General features: G+C 53.0%; 2 protein-coding genes across 2 annotated transcripts in view; one reads left to right on the top strand and one right to left on the bottom strand.

Annotated features, from left to right (window-relative positions):
• The window catches only part of LOC143692686 (uncharacterized), a 513,344-nt gene that overhangs the window by 172,338 nt on the left and 316,411 nt on the right, over positions 1-24,595 (top strand). Inside the window, exon 7 of the mRNA XM_077172930.1 lies at positions 20,344-20,931. Within this exon, the coding sequence (XP_077029045.1) occupies positions 20,344-20,931 (588 nt within the window). The remainder of the gene's footprint in view (positions 1-20,343; positions 20,932-24,595) is intronic.
• LOC143692771 (olfactory receptor 14A16-like) lies at positions 5,960-6,892 on the bottom strand. The gene has a single exon (XM_077173012.1). It carries the CDS (start codon positions 6,890-6,892, stop codon positions 5,960-5,962), a length of 933 nt encoding a protein of 310 aa, XP_077029127.1.

Raw genomic sequence — 24,595 nt, forward strand, 5'->3', positions numbered from 1 at the left:
AGTTGTGCTACCACAGCCCCAGGGACGCTCTCCTTGTCTGCCCATTCCCCCACGGTCTCTGGGCAGGGATGGCCTCACTGGGGGCTGCTGACATCCTCAGCAACTTGGAGGCTGCTGCTGAATTTCACTGCTCCAGAGGCTTGTTCAGCCTTCAACTCTTCAGTGCAGGAATTCAGTGTCCCAGGGCTCATGAACATTCAGAACACCTGAACAAGCCAAGCCTCTGGGAATAATTTGATTTCACTTTCCAAATCATTTGTGGTTAATTAGATTTCAGTAGTGTATTCAAATTGAATCTATTCTATTTAAAAAGATAGAAAACATTTTTTAGGTCCTGTTTATGTTTTTTTCCCTGTCCATAAATTGATACGCGCAATCTCCAATGGACACTGAATCCAGGTACCTCTTCATGCAGTTTGAATGGATATGAACATCACGACCCTTCATGGCTGACAATCAATCAGACTCTGTCCCTACCCCCAGCCCACCATTTCCCCCATCCAAGCCCTGGCACTCAGAGCAGCCTTGTGCAAATCTGAGCTCCCTCCAGCCCAGGCTGCACCTGCAGCTTTCAGCTCCTTGGCTCCAACTCCCACCTGCTTTCCTTGCAGAAGGAGCTGCCCGAGACACAGAGGGATGTTCATTTGTTTTCAGGCAGCAAAGCCAAGGGAAGGCACAGCTTTATCAAATGCAAAAATCATTCCTCTGCTGGATATTAAATCCACTTTGCACTGCAGACAGTCTCAGAGCAATGGAAAACACCTTCTGTGCCCAGCACAGATCCCAAGGTCCCCCCAAACCCTCCCTGCCCCGATTCTGCCCAGATTTGCTCTTTGCACACACGAGTCACAGGCTGAAGCCAGGAGCTCCCTCCATGCCCAGAGGGAGGAAAAGAGAGAAAGGGGAGGAAGAGCTCTCCTGTGCAGAGCCAAGGTCCAAGTGCAGCCCCTGCAGTGGGAACCACAACTCATCAGGTTTGTGTCCTTTGGGCTCAGGGACTGGTGACACTCAGAGGCACAGAAAGGTTTCTTGCCAACAAATAGAAGATGAACATTTGAACAGTTTAATAACCATCACAGCTCTTCCCTCAGCTCTCTGGGATGTCCCAGCAGCATCTGACATGTCCACCATCCCCCACAGCTTTCTGAACAGGAATAGTTTTTAAGCAAATACATAAGAAATGGAAATTCTGTGATAGGTATAACCACAGTGAGATACTCAATTCATATTTTTTTTAACATGAAATATTTGGCCACTCCCTGAAGTTCAAAGCATGAAACCAGTCAGCTGAGAGGCGTTCAAATGACCAGACAGCATCTGGAGGAGGAAATCTGAGAGCAGCAGGAAGGACATAGATCCAGCTGATCCAGTGAAGAGATGTCCTTAGACACAGCCATTTAAACAGGAGAGCTGGAAACCTGTAGCCAATAAACCTGAAGGAAGGGGGTCATTAAATATTAGACTGAATGTCAGTGGCAGAGGGCAAGATCTGTATTTCTTCCCTTGCCATCAGTAGAAGGATCCAGTAGATCCAGGAAGTTCCTCTTCCTGGTGGGAAAACGTTGCCATTACTTAAAATCCTCAAGTGACCCAGATAACAAAGATTTGCTTGTATATTATAAAACTAACAGGAATTAAAACCTGTGCCCCTTTCCAGGCAGACATTAGCTGTGTGCCCATCAACAGGCAGTGCCACTTGTGCCCTGAGGTGCCCAGCTGGGATTGGATCTCTCCCAGAGCACCTGAGGGAGAGCAGAGCACCTTGCAAGCTGCAGGTCCCTGACAGCCCCGCAGGGCTCCTGTGCCCCATCAATATCTGCTCTGCTCCAGTCTGAAACAGGGTCCAGCATGGTGCCGGGATCATCAGAGAGCTGAGGTGTGTGCTGGAATTCAATGCCCTCCCCATCCCGCAGCAGCCCTGCATTTCCCTGCTGCAGCCTTGGTCTCCAGCCCAGCCATGGAGGCTCTTTGGGCTCTGGAGTGTTGCTGCAGCCCCCAAGGGCAGCTGAGCTCTGCCTTTGGCACAGTCAGGCCTGGCCAGCGCAGGCCATGCTCAGCAATTGCTTGTGTGCGCCTGGCCTTGCTGTCAGCCCCGTGAGCGGCTGCGTGGCCCCTTTGTGGCCCTGTGCTGGCCCAGCCATGGTGGCCCAGCCCCTGTGCAGGCCCAGCCCAGGCCAGGAGCATTGCGGCTGGGAACGGCCCCTGTGCCATGGTGCCCACAGCAGCCTTGGGGCTCTGTGCCCCATGGCCTCCCTGCTGGGCAGCCTCTGCCAGCTCCTGCAGAGCCCGTGGCACCTGTGGGGCTGCACAGACAGCCCTGCCCCGGGCTCTGCCGGCCTCTGGGCCAGCAGAGAGGCAGCCAGGGCTGGCCATGGCTGGGAACAGGCCCTGAGCTCCGCAGGAGGATGGAGCTGGGCCACAGCCAAACTCAGCCCAGGCCAAAGCTGGGCTCAGCAGCCAGGGCTGCCAACGCATGGGCACAGAGGCTGGCGCTGACAAATGTCCTGGGCCCCCTCCCTGCTCTGTCCATGCCACCAAGGGCACAGAGCAGCCTCCTCTCTGGGCCACTTGCCTGTTTGCAATGCCTTGCACAGGCGCTGGCCCTGCCCCACAAGGCCTGGCCTGAGTCCTGCCCCTGCACGCTCAGCCAGGCTGAGATGGACACTGATGGTTTCTGGGCCAGGCTCTCGGAGCCCAGCCCAGCTCCCTGCAAGCTCTGCCAGCTGCCCTGAGCTCTGGGCAGCACCAAGGGCCTCTCTGAGCCCAGCCCAGCCCAGCCGGCTCTGGCCCCACAGCTCTGCTCAGCCCAGGCTGCTCTGGGCACTGGCCCCACGGCCTCAGCCCCTGCCAAGGCCACAGCAGCAGCTGCAGCTGCCACAGGACTCAGCCCCAGCCATGGGGGAAGGTGCTTGGCCAAGGCCAAAGGAGGCTCCCGGGCTGCCCTGCTCCCCTGGGGCTGAGGTGCTGAGAGCTCTGCAGCCCCTGCTGCCATCCCATCTGCCCAGGGCAGCACCAGAGCCCCGGCCTTGGGGCCCTCAAGAGCTGCTCCTGCTCCAGGCCCAGGGCCCATGCCAAAGCTGGGACAGCCACAAAGCTGTGCCCATTTCTGTTCATTGCTGCTCTGATGGGGATGGATCCTCAGCCACTTGGAGGTTGCTGATGAATTTTGCTACTCCAGAGGCCTCTTCTTTCTTGAGCTCTTCAGGAATTCAGTGAGAAGAGCTCAAAAACATTTGTTCAAAATACCTGAAGAAGAAAAGGCCCTGGGGAATATTTCAAGTTTTCAGTTCTTAATGTGGTTAATTAGACAGATGACAGAAGTCTACTCAAAGCGAATATACAATAGTATGAAACAATGCTGAGAGTAAAGTTTTGTTATGTTAAGTTTTATTTTCCTGTTTATAGATTGATCTCAGCAATGTCCAATTGATATTGATCCCCAGCAGCTTTTAATGCAGTTTGAATAGATATGAACAATCAAGACCCTTCACGGCTGACAATCAATCAGAATTTTTCCCCACCCCCTCCCCACCATTTCCTTCATCCAGCCCCTGGCACTCCTATGGATCAGGAATGGTGTGGCCAGCAGGAGCAGGGCAGGGATTCTTCCCATGTGCTCAGCACTGGTTGGGCAGCACCTCAAGTGCTGTGTCCAGTCCTGGGCCCCCAATTTAGGAAGGACATGGAGGGGCTGGAGCGTGTCCAGAGAAGGGCAACAAGGCTGGTCAGGGGTATGGAACAAAAGTCCTGTGAAGAGCAGTGGCTGAGGGAGCTGGGGTTGTTTATCCTGGAGAAGAGGAGGCTCAGGGGAGACCTCATCACTCTCTACAACTCCCTGACAGGAGGGTGCAGCCAGGTGGGGGTCAGGCTCTTCTCCCAGGGAACAGTGACAGGACAAGAGGACACAGTCTTTTGCTGCACCAGGTAAAGATTAGGCTGGACATTAGGAAATATTCTCCACACAAAGGGTGATTGGGCATTGGAATGGACTGCCCAGGGAGGTGGGTGAGTCACTAGCTGTGGTGGTGGTTAAGGAAAGACTGAATGTGGCACTAAGTGCCATGGTCTGGGTGACAAGGTGGTGTTGGGTCCCAGATTGGACTGGATGCTCTCCAAGGTCTTTTGCAGCCTGGTTGATTCTCTAATGATTGTGACACTTCAGGGCCTGGAGAATCAAGGATCCATTGTGACACTGCAGGGCCTTGGGGGACCACAGGGCCATTGTGACACTGCAGGGCCCAAAGATCCATGAGACTTTTTGACACCAAAGGGTCCATGGAACCAAAGGGACATTGTGACACTGGGAGGCCTCATGGAATCATGGAGACCATCCGGATACTCTGGGGCCCCATGGAACCATGGTGAACCCAAGTTGTCTGGGAGTGCGGATCTGCTGGAGGGTAGGAGGGCTCTGCACAGGGCCCTGGACAGGCTGGATCCAGGGCCCAAATCCAACAAGGTGAGGTTTAACAAGTCCCAGTGCCAGGCCCTGCACTTTGGCCACAACAACCCCTGCAGCACTACAGGCTGGGGACAGAGTGGCTGGAGAGCAGCCAGGCAGAAAGGGACCTGCAGGGACTGATGGACAGCAGGCTGGACATGAGGCAGCAGTGTGCCCAGGTGGCCAAGAAGGCCAATGGCTCCTGGCATGGATCAGGAATGGTGTGGCCAGCAGGAGCAGGGCAGGGATTCTTCCCCTGTGCTCAGCACTGGTTGGGCAGCACCTCGAGTGCTGTGTCCAGTTCTAGACCCCTTGGGGTGGGCATTAGAGAGAAATATATACCAGGAAGAGTAAAGAAAGCAAAGGTGGCACAAAGGAAATGCTCAGGGCAGTTTGGGTGTGGCTGCCAGGCAGCCCTGGCTCTGAGCAACAGCGTCTGCAGTGGCACAGGAAACTCCCAGCTGATGGGAACAAACTTTCTGGCTGAGTGCAGAGGCCAGGACAAAGCTGAGTGGTTTCCCTGGTGTCCCGCAGGCCTGGCTGGCCCCAGGGGCTGATGGCATTTGTGCTCCCTCAGGTTCATGTCCCCACAGCAACAGCATGGGGGTGCTGGCCCTGCTGTGTGCAATGCAAACAGGGGCTGCTGAGCCAGTGCTGCCGTGTCTGTGCCTGCAAGGATGGGGCACCTGTGTGAGCTGGGGGAGAGGCCAGGGCTGCAGAGGGGGGATGTTGTTGGCAGCTGCATGAGGACGCTCTGGGACGCTGCCCTGGGCTGTGCAGCGCACTGGGCACGGATCAGCCCCTGCTCTGCTGCTCCTTCCCGTCTGCCCCAGGGCCCTTGCAGAGCCCCAGCCATGCTGTTTGCCCCCAGCCTGCCCACGGCCAGCCTGGGGCTGCTGACGGGGGTTTCTGTCCTGCTGAGCATTGGCCTGGCCGTGTTCTTGAGAGAGCCTGGGCAAGGAGCCTGGAGCCCCCAGGGCCTGGCCTGAGGCGTCAGCGCTGCCCCAGCAGTGCCCATGGCCTGTCCCTGCTGCAGCCCCGGCACTGCCACCCCCAGGGCTGTGCCCGGCCCCGAGAGCACTCAGGCCCTGCAGCAACACCAGGGCCACCAGGGCAGCGGGGCAGGGCCACGGCAGCAGCACTGGCAACACCAAGTGCTGCTGCTGCTGCTGCTGCTGGGCCCAGCTGCTGGGCCAGCACTGATCTGCCCCAGCTCTGCACACAGACATTGCTGCTGCAGCTCCAGAGAAGGCAACACAAGGGCATCTCTGCAGAAAACTCTGCTGGGAGATCCTTTAGTTCCTTTAAAGGCACTGAGAGCACAACCCCTCATTGACACAGTCTGTGGCCACAGAGAAGGTGGAGAGAAACAAAATGAGAAATGGAACAAAGATTGACATTTCTTTGTTGACAATATGAAAATGCTATAACAAAGGAAAAGAACCTCCAAAATTAAATCAATAAGAAGGATAAAGGATAACTTTTATTACAAGTGATTTGCAGAAATTGGCCAGCAGATTAATGTTTCTGAAACCATCCAGTGATCAGTCTCCACACTGCAGCCTTGAGCTCCTGGTTCCTCAGGCTGTAGATGAGGGGGTTCAGGGCTGGAGGCACCACTGAGTACAGAACTGAAACTGCCAGATCCAGGGATGGGGAGGATATGGAGGGGGGCTTCAGGTAGGAAAACATTACAGTGCTGAGGAACAGGGAGAGCACAGCCAGGTGAGGGAGGCAGGTGGAAAAGGCTTTGTGCCGTCCCTGCTCAGAGGGGATCCTCAGCACAGCCCTGAAGATCTGCACATAGGAGAAAACAATGAACACAAAACAGCCAAATGATAAACAGGCACTAAAAACAATGACCCCAAATTCTCTGAGATAGGATTTGGAGCAGGAGAGCTTGAGGATTTGTGGAATTTCACAGAAGAACTGGCCCAGGGCACTGCCATGGCAAAGGGGCAGGGAAAATGTATTGGCTGTATAAAACAGAGCAATGAGAAAGGCACTGGCCCAGGCAGCTGCTGCCATGTGGGCACAAGCTCTGCTGCCCAGGAGGGTCCCGTAGTGCAGGGGTTTGCAGATGGAAATGTAGCGGTCATAGCACATGATGGTCAGGAGGGAAAACTCTGCTGAGATAAAGAAAAGAAAGTAAAAGAGCTGTGCAGCACATCCAGTGAAGGAGATGTTGCTGGTGTCCCAGAGGGAATTGTGCATGGCTTTGGGGACAGTGGTGCAGATGGAGCCCAGGTCGCTGAGGGCCAGGTTGAGCAGGAAGAAGAACATGGGCGTGTGCAGGTGGTGGCCGCAGGCTACGGCGCTGATGATGAGGCCGTTGCCCAGGAGGGCAGCCAGGGAGATGCCCAGCAAGAGGCAGAAGTGCAGGAGCTGCAGCTGCCGCGTGTCTGCCAATGCCAGCAGGAGGAAATGCCTGATGCAGCTGCTGTTGGACATTTACAGAGCCTTGGCATGAGGATCTGTAAAAAAAGTAATCATAAAATAGTTTGGCTTGGAAAAGAATTTAAATATCCCAGCACAGCATGGGGGCACTTTCCCTGCACTGCCTGCCCAGGGCTCTGCTGCCTGGAGCTGTCCCTGCCAGCAGCTGCTTCCCTGTGCCCAGGGCTGGGCGCTGCCAGTGCTGCCAGAGCCCAGCCCAGCCCTGGGGGCTCAGCTCTGCCCTGCAGAGCCCTCCCAGCTCAGGCACTGCCCAGGGGCAGCTCTGGCTCTGCAGGCTCTGATGGCAACGTCAGAGCAACACCGAGGAGGCTGGAAAAGTGACACTGATGCAAGCTCTAAGGGGTCCTGTGGTGATTGCTGTTGCTGCCTGGTTTTTACAGATGTCAGAGAAAATTTCTTTATTTTTTTTCTCCCTGAACTGAGAGATGAAAATATACATGAAGATTCTCATCCAGCAACCCACAGCAGTAGATTTAGAAAGCAGGATTTTCCTTTTATGCAGCCCCTCCCTTGCTATGCTCCCTGTATAATCTACTTGGAAATGTTCTGCAGTTAAATGTCATGCTGGGAGCAGTCCTGAACAATGCAGCATCATCCCCACACAAGGAGAACACTTCCAAGCCTCACCAGCTGTCTCCTGCCACCCAGATCTTGTCCCCCAGTGCTGGGAGCAGCTGCCAGGGCTGGCTGAGAGCTGTCCCTGGCAGGCAGCAGAGTCCCTGCCCCAGCACAGCGCCCTGGGCTGCAGGACCCTGCTCTGCAGGACAGCCCTGGGCACCCCTGGCTGCTCTGCACAAGAGACAAGCAGAGAATGTACTCACAGGCTCTGCAGGCATTGGCATGTTCCAGCTTGAGGAGATGGCTCCAGGAGCTGCAGCTGCATTGTCCTGCAGCCAGAGGTTCCTGTGCCAAGGGCTGGCAGTGATTGTGCCCCAGGCACTTCCCAGCCCCTTCCCAGCCCTGACGGATTGAAGCTCTCTGTGCCTCTGGGCTGTGCCCGGGCTGGCTGCAGGCAGTGCCCCAGCCCTGCTGGGCTGGCACAAGAGCTGCTCATCAAGAGAAATGTGCTTTTGAAGCTCTTCTTGGTGAGCAGGAGCTGCCTCTGGGCCAGGAGCCCAGCCCAGCTCAGCAGCACAGACACAGCACAAGGACTTTAATCAGCCTCTGGGGCCTTTGTACTCAGGCTCTGAACATCAGTCCCTGAGAGGCAGCTGAAGAAACCTCTCAGGAACTCCAAGGCAGAATCCAACTCCAAAGTTTCTTGGACTTTTAATGGGTTCCACTGAGGGACACGACTGAGCAAGTGTCCCCAGGCCCCAGGCAGAGCAGAGAACTGCAGGCAGTGATGACAGGTGGGGACAAAGAGAAGCCAAGTCTTGGTGCCCTGGGGCACAGCAGGGTCTGTGCCAGCAAGGGCTGGGAGGAGACACCTTGTCCTGAGGCCCTGGGGCCTCCTGGCACAGCCCCAGCCAGGCTGGGCTCTGTCAGCCCCTTGTGCTGCCCTCAGCATCCCCCCCTAGCCCACATCCCAGTGGCCTCAAGGATCTGCTGCAAGGAGTCCCTGGGGAGCTTTGCTCAGCAATGGCCCTGGGGGCTCCTTCATGCTCCCTGCATGGACTGCAGGTTTTGCAAAGGACTTTGGCTTTGGCTTTTGCCTTGGACTCTCTGAGAGGTTTGTGCAATCATGGCCTCCAATTATCTGCTGTAATGAGTCCCTGGAGAGGGTTTGTCAGTAACAACACTCAGTGGGGCTCATTAATACTTTAGGGTACTTCAGTTATTTTAAGGCAATTGGTGTTTCCCTTTTGATACAGACTCTGTGAGAGGTTTGTGCAATCATGGCCCCAATTATCTGCTTTAATGAGTCCCTGGAGAGCTTTGTACTGACACTCAGTGGGGCTCATTAATGCCTTGAGATACTCAAGGTTTTTCAGGTACTTTATGGATTTAAGAATACTTTTAGGTACTTTTAAGGATTTTCCTTCCCAAATTGAGTCTCTGAGAGGTTTTTGTGCCATCCTGGCCTCCAGTTCTCTCCTCCAAGGAGTCCATGAGTAGCCTGTGTTGGGTATCTTCCCCCTTTCTCTTTTACAACAAAGAAACTGAAAGAATTTTGTATAACTTTCTAAAAGCATCCAAAAAAACATGGGACAATTAACAATACAATAACAACTACTAAGAGAATCAATTGTCCTGTTTTAGCTACACATCATCCAACCCTTTAGTCCCTTGGATTGGAAGAGGTTTTTGAACTAATCTTTGTTTTCCACTTGAAACTTCTTGAACCCTTCCTTCAGTACCTGAATGCTCTTGTGGATTGACTCGCTGTGGCTGGAGAGGTTCATGCAGCACATGCCCTCAGAGTCTACACAGCCATGCCCATGTGCCCAGAGTAAAAACTCTATCGCTGTTCTGCAAGGTGGCGTGTCTGATGGTCTCTGTGTCTGAGAGCAGCCACTCAATGTGAGGGAGGCAGCATTGGTTTGCTTACTTAACAGGCACCCAGGGTGGTCTGATTGTCCTAAAGCTTTAGCTGCAGCCACCCAAGGCAGTCCAAATTGGGGGTGCTACCACCTGATACCTGGATTAAAGCTTTCAAAGCCATCTCTTTGATATCATCCAATACTTCTCTGGGGATACCTGCTGCTTGATCATCTGGTAGGCTGTGTTGACCTTCTCCAGCTAGATGGTTGATTTTCAATTCCACCCTTGCCTCATTATTAGCATAGTCTGCTATTAATTGATTTAGTAAACACTTCCATCCCCTTTCTCACAGGGTGTATTCTGTAGGTGACAACATCGTGGTCATAATATATTTTACATTATAGGGGGTTAAAGCATGTGCTGTAAACATGGCCCTCATTAGGCCATTAAAACAAGGTAAGTCCTTCCTATGGTCTTTAGCTGCCCTACACAGATCCTTGATTTCCCCATAAACCAATGGCTGATACCTGGGATTCTGCCCCCTTCTTTCATAACATACAGGGGCAACGAGGAGTTTCGAGGCTATTTGCCAGTCTCCTTCCTTAACTGCTTCTTTCCGGATCCTTTCCTAGGGATCTTCTGGGGCTGAGGGGCAAGGTGGCTCTGGGGAGTCCAAACTGTCTTCTGGGGAGGAAGAATAACTAGGAGCAGAAACATTTGGATTAGAAATAGTGTGACAGTTGGGCTTAGTATCTTTGATCATGGGGTTATATTGTTGCTAGAGGGTGAGGCAGAGGGCGCTGCCATTTTGTCAGGTGTTCCAGGTCTTGATTTAGGATGGCGGACTTCCAGGGTGGAGTTCTGGAGGCATGGCCCAGGGTGGAGGTGGAATGATTGACAGTGGGGGCGTGACCCACAGTTGTGGGGGTGGAGTCTGGAGGTTCATTCAGGGCGGAAGAGAAGGCTGTGGTAGCAGGAAGTGGAGGAGCCAAGATGGAGGGAGGATGGTCAGGCTCAGGGGCATCTGGAAAATTTTTAATGATCCACTTCACGATTGATTTTAATTTGTACTTTGAAGATATTTGGTCATGATCAGTGAGAATTAATTTAAAGCATCCATATACACGCCTTTCTACTTTGGACATCTGGCTGCCCATTTTTCTCTTTCTCCACTTTAGGTGGAGCAGCCACTGGAACACCCCAAATCAGTTATGAGATGTGGATGCATATTGTAAAAACACAGCAGCAAAATGGGCAATAATTGTCCTGCATTTCCCCAAACCCACCTGCAAGCCTACGCAGGTGAAACTGTTGCTGTCCCTGTGGATCCTGGCCCAGGTCCCTTGAAGCAATGATGAATCTGCAGGCCCAGCACAATCCACAACCCTGGGAGCGCTGGCCTATCCATCAGCTAACCCCAGCTGACATGACTGAATGTCAGGGTCCCTGTTCGGGCACCAAAGGTCGCAATGAGGGTGGCTGTGACAAACCTTTCTGGTTCCCCAACTTCAGGGCAAGGGTGGTAAAAATGAAAAGGAGCAGATGCTGGGGAAGATGACACAGGAAAGCCTTATAAATATGATTGCCTGGCAAAAGATTTTGAGAATATGGACACTATAAGTGAGATTGAAATGAAAGCAAGCTTTGAGATACCAAGCCTTAGTTACTGAACAACTGGAAAACAATGATATGGCCGGCTGAAGGTAATCTTCTTTTGATGAAACAATACTCTCTGCTTGCAGACAGGTCCAAGGGTCAGAGCAGACCCTACTAGCTTGGCAGAAGGGGTCCAAAGAGGAGTTTTTAGGGTTTAAAATGTAACACAGTATGGTAATGTAATGATTCTTCTAGGCTGTATGTAAATGCTATAGGATTTGTACCATGTACTAGATTGGTTAGTGAAAATTAGAATATGCAGCACAGAAGACGATTTCTTGTATTGTAACGGGAACTCCCCTCCTCTTTCGGGCATCCATTTTGGGCGCCTCTTTCGAGCTCCTCCTTCGGGCCTGCTCCGAGCTGTGGCTGGCAGCTCCAAACAAGGCCCCTGCACCCACACCCTTTGCAATAAACCACAAGTTCCAAGACCTGGCTTCAGAGATCTCTTGTCTCCGTCTGTCCCAACTGTCCTACCCCCTGACACTCCTACAAGCAGGATCAATGGAGTTGCCCAAAAAGAACTTTAGTAACAGGGTGGAAAACAATAAATATGGAGAAGTCGAGCACAGTATGAGGGGTGGGATTCAAAGACCTGAGATAAAGGCAAAGCAACAAAATATACACTTGAGGGTAGAACACTCTGGAACAATAACCCTATAGGGGAAACAAGTAACCAATAGGGGAGGAGAACTTGGAAAACTTAGCATAGCAACACTAAAGGCTTATGGGGGAACTCTCAAACTCACCCTAAGTTAAACAAATGATTCCCAGGGCTGGAAACTCGTGCCCAGTTCTTCCAGGGTAAAATCTGGCTGACACTGAGTTGCAGCCAGGCTAACTCCCACATTGCTGATTTGCACCGGCCCCTTGGGACCATGTGGCCCAACAGAGCCACAATGATGTCCTTGGTTCCACGAGGCCCCACAGTGTCACAATGGTCCCTTGGATCCATGGTGCTCTGCAGTGCCACAATGGCCCCTGCATTTCACAAGGCTCCCAAATGTCACATTGGTCTCCATAGGAAGGAAAGCACGGAGCCCCCATGTTTCAGGAGCTGATGAATGGCAGCCACCAGAGGCCAAGGCAAGCCTGACCTGTCTGTCCTGGCAGGTTTGCTGGGAGCAACCAATGGATATTTGAAATTATGAATGTAGAGTCCTAATTTTAAACATTTGTACCTGGAGAAAAGGGATGGTGGTTTTTTTTCATAAAAAGAAAAGCACAGAGCCCTTTCCAGTGTTTGCAAAACAGGTGAGTGCAGCCCCTCAGGAGTCAAAGACCAGCCAGAGCTGTCTGTCCTGGCAACTTTTGGCTGGGAGCAATCCTTTAGCACACAAAAATTTGGAGGTGGAATCCTAATTTTGGCCATGGATGCCTGGAAAAAATGGACAGTTCTTTTCCATAAAAAGAAAAGCCCAGAGCTCCAGTGTTTCAGGGGCAGATGGGAGTGGCCTTCCACATTCCAAGGTCAGCCAGACCTGTCAGGTGACCCCTGGGAGGCCAAGGCAGCCACACCTGTTTCATGTTCCCTTGGTTCCACAGGGCCCTGCAGTGTCACAATGGCTCCTTGATTCCATGATGCCCTCAGGTGTCATAATGGCCCCTTGGTTACACAAGTCCTTAAGGATCTTTATGGTCTCCATGGTTCCACAAGGCCTCACAGTGTCATGATGATCTTTGTGTTCCAGGAAGCCTCGCTGTGTCCAATGGCCCCTTGGTTCCATTGGGGCCCAGTAGTGCAACAATGATTCCCTTGGTTCCACAAGTTCCCACAGTGTCACAATGGCCCCTTCCTTCCATGAGGCCCCACAGTGTCACAATGGTCTCCATGATTCCATGGGGCCTTGCAATGCCACAATGCTCTCCATGGATCCACAGTGCCTTGCAGGATCACAACTGCCCTTTGGCTCCACGAGGCCCTGAAATGCAGCAATGGCCTCTTGGTTCCACAAAGCCCTGCTGCTTCACATTGGCCCCTTGGGACCATGCGGCCCAGCAGAGCCACAGTGATGTCTTGGGTTCTATGAGGCTCCACAGTGTCAGAGTGGCCCCTTGAATCCATGGTACCCTGCAAGGTCACAATGCTCCCCTTGGTTCCACAAGTTCCTACAGTGTAACAGGTTCCACAAAGGCCTGCAGCGTCACCATGGCCCTTTGCTTCCACGACGCCCCGCAGTGTCACAATGGTCTCCATAGGAAGGAAACAAGTGAGCCCCAGTGGTGCAGGGGCAGATGAGAGGCAGTCACCAGGGGCCAAGGCTGGCCAGACTTGACTGTATGGGCAGATTTATTCCAGGAGTAACCCTTGGATATAGGGAATTTTAGATGCAGAATCCCAATTTTGGCCATGGGTGCCTAGACAGGAAAGACAGTTCTTTCCCATAGGAATAAAGCACAGAGCCCCAGTGCTTCACGGTCAGATGGGAAGTGGCCCTTGACATGCCAAATTCAGTGGGACCTGTCAGAAAGCCCCCAGGACGCCAAACCAGGAAGACCTGTTCCATGTTCCCTTGATTTCATGGGTGCCCACACTGTCACAATGGTCTCCTTGATTCCATGAGGTCTGGCAATGCCACAATGGCTTCTTGGTTTCAGGAGCCCCAACAGAGTCACAAGGGTCCATTGGCCCCACGCAGCCCCGCTGTCAAACAATGGCTCCTTGTTTCTATTTTAAATCAATCACAACATAACCACAGTTTGATCATTGATCCTTGCTTCCATAGGGCCCATGATTTGCACAATGGTCTCCTTGATTCCATGATTCCTGGATTGCACAGTCTCACCATCGTTTCCTTGGACCTCCATTGTCACAACTGACCCATGGCTCCATGAGGTTCCGTAGTGTCACCGCGGTCACTGTCAGAGGCTGGATGAGATCCATGTCCCAAGACACCTTGGGATGCTCGGAATGCCCATGTGGGGCCAGGGCCGGGTCAGGCCTTGGTTTGTGGTGGGACAGAGCCCCGCCCCCAGGCCTGGCCTGGCAGAGCTGCCAATCACACAGCAGGGGCGGTGCTAACCCAGCTCTGATTGGCCCAGCTGTCAATCAATCAATCAATCAATCAATCACACACCAGCAGCTGGTGCCTACCCTGTCTCTGATTGGACAAGCAAGTGGCAGTCCCACCCCAGGGGCGGGGCCATGAAGGCCCAGGGCGTTAAAAGCCGGAGCACGAGGCCAGCCCAGGGTCTGGATCCTGCCTTCTCCTGGGGTTCCTCTGTTGGTGATGCTGGAACCCCAGCAGTTGCTACCTAGGTGTGTGTCTTTCTATGCATCTTCTGTCTTTCTGTTCCCTATTTCTTCTCCTTCTAATCCTACTTACCTGGCACGTTTTTAGGTGGCTTAACATCTAAAGGGTTAACGGTTTTTAGGTTAATTGGGCTAAGTTTATGAAGTTAATACTACAATAAGCATTTTCTGTTGAAGTGGATGTTGTATTAAACCCTTTGCAAAAGTTCCTTTACTGTCTGTATTTTGCCAGTAACATTTTGTGTCACTTTACCTCTTAGCTCAGTTGGTCAGAGCATGGTGCTGGTATCACCGAGGCTGTGGGTTCAATCCTTGTGTGGGCCATTCACTTGAGAGCTGGACTTGATGATCCTTGTGGGTCCCTTTCTTAAAAGAAGAACATTCTTTACATCTGTCCATGTTGAGAATATCTGGTTGGTGTTTCTCCTGTGCACCAAACTCAAGGAGAGGAACCTCTGGTTACCCCCAGCATTTCAGTGTTCTGGGGTGTTCCAGCCCTGCAGCCTCACAATGGCCTCTTGTTTCCATGAGGCCCCACAGTGTCCCACTGGCCCCTTGGTTCCCTGGTCCCAGCAGTGCCACAATGATCCTCTTGGTTCCACAACTTCCCACAGTGTCCCACTGGCCCCTTGGTTCCATGAGGGTCTGCAGTGTCACACAGGTTTATGACATTTGTCCTTGCTGCCCCTCACATCCCAGTGCTCCACAAACAGCCCCGAGCCACCCGTGAGGGACAGGCCCTGCTGTCCCAGGCTGGGCTCAGGGCTTGGCCTTTCTGCTTCCCCCAGGCAGCCCAGGCCTTGCTCAGCATTGCAGTTCCCTGCTCAGAGCCTGTGGCTCCCTGCAATCCTGGCCTCAAGGATCTGCTCTCTGCAGTCCCTGGGGAGCCTTTGGCACTCCCTGCCCTCAGTGGGGCCCAGTGATGCTCCAAGGGACTTGGAGTTTTGCTTGTGACTCCTTGAGCAGCTTCTTCAGCCTTCTCTCAGTGCCTGAGGGTCCTGGACTCAGCCCCAAATCCACCGTGGGGACCATCAAAATACAGAAAACTCTTGAGGACTCTTTGTCTTCCTTCAGTGGTCTTCAAGTCTCCAGGGCTTGTGCAGCTGATTGTAATCAGTTTGGGATTCTTGTAAGGAGGAAATTTCAAGTGCACCTCATGACTTTTCTTCTTTATTCAACTGTGTATTTTTTTATTTTTCAGGTCAGAGAAGAGCAGATAGAAGCATTCCCCAGGTGATCTTGATGCTGAATGTCTCCTTAGGAGGTCTGGGCACAAAGAAGAATGAGCCCCTTGAGGGCTGACCCTGTTTGGACAGGCTGCTCCTCACCCCCAGCCTCACCATGTCTGACATGGCCCACCTGGCACTGACATCCCTGTGCCCTGCAGCAGAACCTTGTCCCCTGAGCTCTGCAGCTCCATGTCCCAGCCCATTGCACCGTGTCCCACCTGCTCTCCTCAGGGCTCTGCCTGCACACAGGCCCTGGAGAAGTTTTCCTGTTGCTGAGGAAAGAGTGGAAAAGCCTGAGCAGGTTTCCTGAGCAACAAACCCCACTCAGGAGCCACCTGCTTAGTCCAGGCTGCCTGGAATGGTGTCACCTTTCTGCAAGGGACAGTGTGAGCAGAAATGATCTCTGGGAGCAGAATTCTCTGAGTCTTGCAGCTGAATTCTCTGTCCCTGTCCTTTCCCTCAATCTCTGTTGCAGATGGAAGCTGCTGGTGCCATCCTCACCTTTAACCTCTCTTTGGAATGCAAACAGATGTTCCCAGGTGTGTTAAGCAGGACTTGCTCAATGTTCCTACAAAACTTTTGTGTTCTTCATGGAACGAAGGGGCCATTTTGACACTGAGGGGGTGATGTGGAAGCAAGGAGTCAATTGTGACCCTGGGGTGCCATGGAACCAAGGGGCCATGGTGACACAGCAGGGCCATGTGGATCCAGTTGTCCATTGTGACACTGTGGATCCAAGGAGACCATGGAGACACCCCCAGAGCCTCATGGAACCAAGGAGTCCATGGTGACCCAGCGGGGCTGCCTGGAGCCAATGGTCCATGGTGACACTGCCCATCCAAGGAGGCCATTGTGACACTGAAGAACTTCATGGCACCAAATATCCATGGTGACACAGCAGCAGGGCATCATGGGAACCAAGGAACTGCTGTTGGCAGTAGGGAAACTCATGGAACCAGGGCCCTTGTGGCACTGCAGAACCAACAGAGCTGCTGGACCTTGTCCCCTGGCCCTGCACAGCTCCTTGGGAGGCACGGCAGGAGCAGCACCCTGGCAGCCTCGGGAATGCCCCTCTGGGATCCATGGCACACACTGCCAGGGGCTGGAATTCCAGTTCCCAGACAGGAAAAGATGTTCCTACCCTGGAAAGCAAAGCTCTCAAGAAGGAGCCAAAAGCCAAGTGGAGCAAGATCCTACAGTGACATTTCACTGCCAGCCTTCATAACTTCACCCATGGTTGTTGTAGCTCCTGGATGGGGAAATGAATCAGGGCAGGGTCTTTGGTGGGAGCTGCCCTGGGTCAAGGGAGACACTGAGAGAGAAACAGAGCAGGCAAAGAGAGGCAGGAGAGAAAGGAGGACACAAACACAATCAGCTGAGAAGTTCATTCCACAGTCAGCTGAGAAGTGCATCCCACATGGCACGCTGAAAACACAACAAAACTGACTGAAAAGGAATATGACAGAAAGAAATAATTTTGCCCCTTTTATTTACAATCAAAATGCAATTTCTTCCCCTTCTCACACACCTCCTCCCAGTGTCATTCAGCAGGGCTGTCAGAAAGTCCTTCACTCTGGGTGGATGTTCCAGGCTGCAGCCACAAGCAAACAGGGAATGGGGATTTTCCTGCTCCTGGGGAGTTTGACATCCTCAGCTGAGGAGATGAGGAGGCACCACAAGAAAAGGGCAGCTGGGCTTCACTGTTCTGCAGGAATTAGGGGGGACGGAAATCTCTCATCCTGTCTGCAGCTGCTCCCACAGGGATGTGAGGGCTGATCCCAGAGCCCCAAGGGTCACAGTCAGGGCTGCCCTCAGGGAACGCTCACCTGGTATTGAGGGGCAGCGTGGGAGCACCTGGATCTTGGGGCACCCAGCTGCCCCCCATGTTTGGAGGTGCCTGAGGAGGGCTGGGACAAAGCCAGGGACATCCTGCAGTGACATCCCACATCCCCCCTGTCCTGCTCTGGGAGAGCTCAGTCCCAAACCTGACCCTGATCCTGGTCTCAATCTCACTCCATGTTTAGACACACTCACAGTTCTGAATTTAATCTCATCCCAGTGCCAGACTCGTCTAGCCCCAGACCCAATCCCAACCCCAGCCCTAAAGCCAATCCCATGTCTAGCCTTAACCCCAATACCAGCTCTAATCCATATCTCAGCCCCAACTCCAAGCCCAGCCCCAATTCCAGCCCCTTCCTAAATCCTCAGCCCCAAACAAATCCCAGGTTCAGCCCTTCTGGGGCTTTGGGGGTGTCTCTGTCCCTGTGACCCCGATGATGTTTGGGTGGGGTCCCAGCAGGGCTGAGAGGGACAGAGACCCCCCCGGCCTCGCCAGGGGTGAGAAGGTGGCAGAGCCCCCCCAGCCCCGAGCAGCCTCAGCGGTGAGAGGGACACAGAGCCCCTGGTGCCCAGCCCTGCACAGGCATTGCCTGAGGCCAGAGGGATGGAGACCCCCCGAGCATCCCCCAGGGCCAGGGGACAGAGAGCCCCGAGCATCCCCTGGGCTGAGAGGGACAGAGACTGCCCCGAGCACCCCCTGGCACAGGGGAGAGAGGGAGGGAGACCCCCCAGGCATTCCCTGGGTGAGAATGATGGAGACCCTGGGGAATGGCCTGGGGTGACAGGGACACCCCCTGGGGAATGGCCTGGGGTGACAGGGACAGGGACATCCTTGGGGAATGGCCTGGGGTGACAGGGACAGGGACACCCCTGGAGAATGGCCTGGGGTGACATGGACAGGGACAACCCCCCCAAGCCCCTCCCCAGCATCCCCCAGGGGAAGAGGCACAAAGACCCCTTGAGCGTTCCCTGGGCACTGGACAAAGTAAAATTGTTTCTTTTCAGAAATCAAACTTAACCCTACATAAAATGCCTTGAAGTTGCTCTTCACTAAAGTCAATTGTGATGGAAATGCCAACAAATCCCAAACATTTATAAACTGACAGTACAAGCAATTTTGTGGCAATTCCAAGTTTCATTGGTTCCTGCACAGCTCCAGCTCAGCTGCTGGCAAATTTTGATAAAAGAAAAGTAGAAATTCAGCCCAATATAGATTATGAAAAGGAAGGGAAAGCTCTGTGTAGCTGTCACAAAGGGGACAGGGACAATGAGAAAAATGATTCTCACATTTGGCAAAGAACCCAAGCCTGGGAATTCAGGAGTTATTTGGGAATTTAGCTACTTGAGCTGGGCTTCCTGTGGGACTTTTAGCAGCCTTGTGTTCCACACCTTGGGGTGAATGAACCTTGACAGTCGTGATAGTATCTTTTGCTCCCTTTCCTCCAGTGATTTTAACAAACTTTTCAAGGAAGGACAACAAAATATTTTCTTTACACACCGGACCCACGACAGCCATTTTCCTCATCAGCTCTCCTGTAAATTGCTAAGGGGAAGCTGCGTCCAAGTTGCAAGAGTTCCTCCTGAGAGAACCACAACCTCCTAAGAGGAGGGAACCATGCTGTTGTCAAAGGCACTTGGGGACAGAGAACAGTGCCTAAACTCACTGTGCCAAAATGATGTCACAATCTGGTTAAGAAAATCATAAGAGAGATGCCTCTGCCCCAATTAAGGTGCAAATGAGACCAAATCCTACGTGGGTTTTATTAAACAGTAAATGTGAGGTAGAGAGAGAGCTGAAAAGGAAGAAAAACGGGGGGAGAGCAAGGAAGTGACAGGGACAGAGACCTCCCCTGGGGCAGGGCAAGTGTGACATTGTCCCCTGTGTGTGTGGCCTTCCCAGGCTGGGGGTTTTACACCTGAGCCAGTTTGGGTAAGGGGGGTGGTGTTCACCCCCTGAGCAGGGATTCCCCCACTGTTTCAGGCTGCAATGTAAGATGGAACCAAATGCATGTTTTCAATCCCCATCTTCATCAACTGCTATAAACAGGTGGGGCAGTGTTCTTGATCTCTTCCATGACTCAGCCCTGATAACGCCCTCCAGGGGAGATATCTTCTGTGAATGGGCCATTGAGTGTCACTGCAGGACTGATAAAATTCCATCATCCCATTGTGGGATGCTCCGCCCAGGGGGAGGATCCAAGCCTTCCTACCTGGATATAAGCTGAGCCTTGCAACACCAGGAGCAGCTTGCCTACTGGATTCCCAGAGGACAAGAGCTCCAGAACCACCACTGGACCTTCAGAGGAAGCCCAGACCCTTCTACAGGATCACTGCTCTGACAGAATCACGTTCATCACTTCAAGAGGACTGCAGCCACCATTTAATGGGACTGCAGCCACTAACCTGACCAGCAACAGAGTGTCAGGTTATATCCTGACTCTGTCAGTTTAAGGCAGTGTTTCTGTATCATTGCCTTGATCTTCATTTTCTTATTAAATTGTAATTGTGGCTTAGACTCTCCCCCAGGTTTGCCTTCAAACCAGAAAAGACGACAATGTGCGCACCTTTTGTTTGGTTCCCAGAACAGGATTTCCCATTCCCAAGTCTTGATTGGATGGAGGAGGAGGCTGCGAGGAAGAGGAAGGAGCCCTGGGATACCCAGGCAGATGAGGAGGAAGTCAATGCCCCTTTCCCCCTCTCTCCTGCTCCATCTCCCAGCCCAGCAAAGCCCCCGGCTCCAGGACAGCCCTGCTGCCAACCCCGTCCTGCTGGGGATGCACTGGGGGGATCTCCTTCCCCTTCCCTCTGGCACGGAGGCAAATCCCATCCTCTCCTTGTCCCTCCTCCCCCAGGGAAGAAGCTGAGGATGGAGACCAGGGAGGAAAAATCCCCACAGCAGAACCTCGTGGAAGAGGCCATTTTAAATGGCTCCACAGTGCAGAATTCCAACGTGGAGGAAAAGCCCCAGAGATCCCACAGGAGGAGGGGCTCCAAACCCAGCCCAGTGTGCTCTGAGGAGGAAAGACCCACCCTGTGCCAGGAAGGTGGACAGAGCTTCAGCCAGAGCTCGGAGCTGGTGGTCCATGGGCAGCTTCACAATGGGGAGAAGACCCACAAGTGCTTGGAGTGTGGGAAGAGCTTCAGGCAGAGCAGCACCCTGATCAGCCACCAGATGATCCACACTGGGGAATGGCCCTACGAGTGTGGGGAGTGTGGGAAGGGCTTCAGCTGCAGCTCTGCCCTCATCATCCACCAATGCATCCACACTGGGGAGAGGCCCTACGAGTGTCCTCAGTGTCAGAAGAGGTTTCAGACCAGCTCCAGTCTCCACCTGCATGAGCGAATTCACTCAGAGGAGAGGCCCTTCCGCTGCCCTGACTGTGGGAAGGGCTTCAAGCAGAAATCCCACCTCATCAGGCACCAACACATCCACACAGGGGAGAGGCCCTACGAGTGTCCCAATTGTCAGAAGAAGTTTCACACCAGCTTCCATCTCCTCCAACACCAGCGGATTCACTCAGAGGAGAGGCCCTTCCTCTGCCCAGACTGCGGGAAGGGCTTCAAGCACAGCTCCACCCTCATCACCCACCGGTGCATGCACACTGGGGAGAGGCCCTACGAGTGTCCCCAGTGTGGGAAGAGCTTCCCCAGCAGCTCTCACTTGACCAGACACCCACGGAGCTGCCAGTAAGGGAAGCCCTTCAAATTCCTCGATTTCAGTGTCAGCTTCATGCACCACTCCAGCTTCATCCCCCATGGGAGACCCCACATTGGGAAGAGCCCTGGTGATCCATGTTCCCTGTGATCCATGCTGGGAAGACACCTGTACCTCTTCCTTCCCCTGTCAATGACATCGTGTGGAACTGAAGAACATGAGGGTCTGGCCATGGCCCTGTCATTCCATTCACTCCCAGGTCATTGCCAGGGGCAGGAAAGGGACTCTCTCTCTCTCTCCACAAGGAGAAGGGTTTCCTTTCCAGGTAGAGGAAATATGTTGCTGGGAAGAGCCAGTGAGTTGTATTGTAGTTTTCCCTGTAAATAGTTTTATTTATCTCTTCTGTTATCAATATTGTTTCTGTTCCAGTTTGTTCTTTATCTCGTTGTTGTTCCCAATAAATTGTTCTTATCCCAGCCTGGGATCTTTGCCTTTTGTGTTTTCCATGGGAGGCGGGAGGGCAGCGAGGGCAGCGCGGTTTTAGCGGGAGCAGGAAATTGGGGAATACCATTCCTGAAGCCCGGCCCGTGGTAACCGAGCATCCCAGCTGGTGCCAGCCCTGGTGGCCATGGAAGCAGCCTTGGGAGCGGGTCCCTGGCTGGGGCTGTGGGAACCTCTTCCCTCTGGTGCCCAGGGACAGGAGAGGAGGGAGCGGCTGCAGCTGAGTCGGGGCAGGCTCAGGTTGGATGTCAGGAAAAGGTTTTTGGCCAGAGGCTGCTGGGGCCCTGGCCAGGCTCCCCAGGGAAGGGTCCCAGCTCCAGGGCTCTCTGAGCTGCAGCAGCGTTTGGCCAGCACTGCCAGGCCCAGGCTGGCATGGTTGGGGTGTCCTGTGCAGGGCCAGCAGTTGGACTGGAGGATCCTGATGGGTCCCTCCCAGCTCAGCCAATTCTGTGCTTCTGGGATCCCATCAGCCTGGGGATGGGGGCGGCCAATGGTTGCCATGGCAACGGGCTCTGGCTGCAGGCCTGAGCTGGTGTCCATGGCAACCACCCCTGGCATGGGGTCTCCATGGAGCTGCCAAGGGACTGAGCATAGCAACAGGGGGCTGGTGATGGTTGCCGTGGAAACTGACCATAGCAACGGGTCTGGTGATGGTTGCCATGGAAACTGACCATAGCAACAGGGTCCAGGTGATGTTTACCATGAAAACTGACCATAGCAACAGGGGGCTGGCAATGGTTGCCTGCTAAGGATCAGATTTGTCACAGGCCTTCAGAGGGGTTCCATGGGATCTTTCCAAGAGTCTTCAGGCTGTTCCAGAGCTGGAATGTCACAGGCAGAGACGGGGGCTCCATGGAGACCTCCCAGGGCTTTCTGGGGATGGTAAAGAGCCCTTTGGTCAGAGGCAGTGACAGCCATTCCATGGTGACATCCCAGGGCACCTTGGGCTGCAAAGGCACCCATCTGTCACAGGCACTCATGGGGGCTCCACGATGACATCCCAGGAGTGCCCAGGCTGCCAAAGAGCCGGGATGGCCCAGACACTCACAGGGGTTCCTGTCATGGGCACAGAGGGAGCTCCGGCAAAGTTTATTAGAGAAGCCCCTGTTGGGTCAGGAGGTGCAGAAAGGATCCCCAATAGCCCCCACAGATCCCCAAATGTCACCTTTGAGTCAGAGATGACACAGACCCAGATCAGAAGGCTAAGGGCTAAAAGTCACCCATTTTTTTTATTCCTCTTCTTTTATATCTTGGTTTTCTACAGGTGGACATCATTGGTCATTTAATCAACACATTTCAAATGATTGGCCAAGTAAGACAACACCCTTCAGTAAACAACTTTCTGGAAAAAAGCCAACTTATTACAAACATTGTTGGGGCACCAGTCATGAGGTTTGTTTTATGTTGGGCCTTTCTGGGGGCTCCCTGGATGAGGGAAACCCTCCAGTAGCAGTTCTGTGCCAGGTAAAAGGAGACGCACGGGACTTTTTCAGACTTCAGCTTCTTGTTTATGGTTATCTTATCTAAAGTTTTGCATTGCTGTGCACACCAGGCTCAGCACGCTGGGGAAACACCTCAAAATGGCTCTGAAATGTACAGTTTCAAGATCTTTTAAAGTTTTCTCATCCAATTAATTCTTAAAACCTACATTATTTCTACTTATCGACCAATAACTCATCCCTTGACTGTCCACATAACCTCTGCACTGTGCTTTCCTTGACCAATCACCCTGTGCCACCAACACTGCAAAAAATGGAGTAGGTGAAGAAGACAGGGACTACACCCCAATTCCTGCATCTTGCTTCCTATCTAGACCATACTAAAAATCCTAAAACCTAAATTTCTCACCCAAGGGACATAGTATAGTACTCTGTATTACGTATTTTACACTTTGGTAAATCCTAATCTGTCTCAAAGTCCTGGAAGTCCTCTCCATGGGTGAAGGTTAAAGGCAGTGTTTCTCTGGGGGTCAGGATGCCTGAGAGCAGACAGAGAAATATTCCTGTGCCCTGGATTCCCACACATTTAATGTAAAATCCTTTAACCCTTAACATGTGAAATTACCCAAAAATGTTCCAAGTAACTAGGATTAGAAGGAGAAGAAATAGGGAACAAGAGAAAGACAGAAGATCCGTAGAAAGACACACACATGGGCACCAACTGCTCAGGTTCCAGCATCACCAACAGAGGAACCCCAGCAGAAGGCAGGATCCAGACCCTGGGCTGGCCTCGTGCTCCGGCTTTTAACGCCCTGGGCCTTCATGGGCCCCGCCCCTGGGGTGGGACTGCCAGTTGCTTGTCCAATCAGAGCCAGGGTAGCAACAGCTGCTGCTGTGTGATTGATTGACAGCTCAGCCAATCAGAGCTGGGTTAGCACCGCCCCTGCTGTGTGATTGGCAGGTCTGCCAGGCCAGGGCTGGGGGCGGGGCTCTGTCCCACCACAAACCAAGGCCTGACCCAGCCCTGGCCCCACACGGGCATTCCGAGCATCCCAAGGTGTCTCGGGACATGGATCTCATCCAGCCTCTGACAGCCACCACGGTGACACTACGGAACCTCATGGAGCCATGGCTCAGTTGTGACAATGGAGATCCAAGGAAATGATGGTGAGACTGTGGAATCCAGGAATCATGAAATCAAGGAGACCATTGTGCAAATCATGGGCCCCATGGAAGCAAGGATCAATGATCAAACTGTGGTTATGTTGTGATTGATTTAAAATAGAAACAAGGAGCCATTGTTTGACAGCGGGGCTGCGTGGGGCCAATGGACCCTTGTGACTCTGTTGGGACTCATGAAACCAAGAAGCCATTGTGACATTGCCAGACCTCATGGAATCAAGGAGACCGTTGTGACAGTGTTAGGACCCATGAAGTCAATGGAACATGGAACAGGTCTGCCTAGTTTGGCCTCCTGGGGGCTGTCTGACAGGTCCCACTGAATTTGGCATGTCAAGGGCCATTTCCCATCTGTCTGTGAAGCACTGGGGCCCCCTTCTTTTATTCCTATGGGAAAGAACTGTCTTTCTTGTCTAGGCACCCATGGCTGAAATTAGGATTCCACCTTTAAAATTCCCTATATCCAAGGATTACTCCCAGACAAAATCTGCCCATACAGTCAAGTCTGGCCAGCCTTGGCCT

This window comes from Agelaius phoeniceus (genome assembly GCF_051311805.1).
Source record: "Agelaius phoeniceus isolate bAgePho1 chromosome W unlocalized genomic scaffold, bAgePho1.hap1 SUPER_W_unloc_2, whole genome shotgun sequence".
Taxonomy (NCBI): domain Eukaryota; kingdom Metazoa; phylum Chordata; class Aves; order Passeriformes; family Icteridae; genus Agelaius; species Agelaius phoeniceus.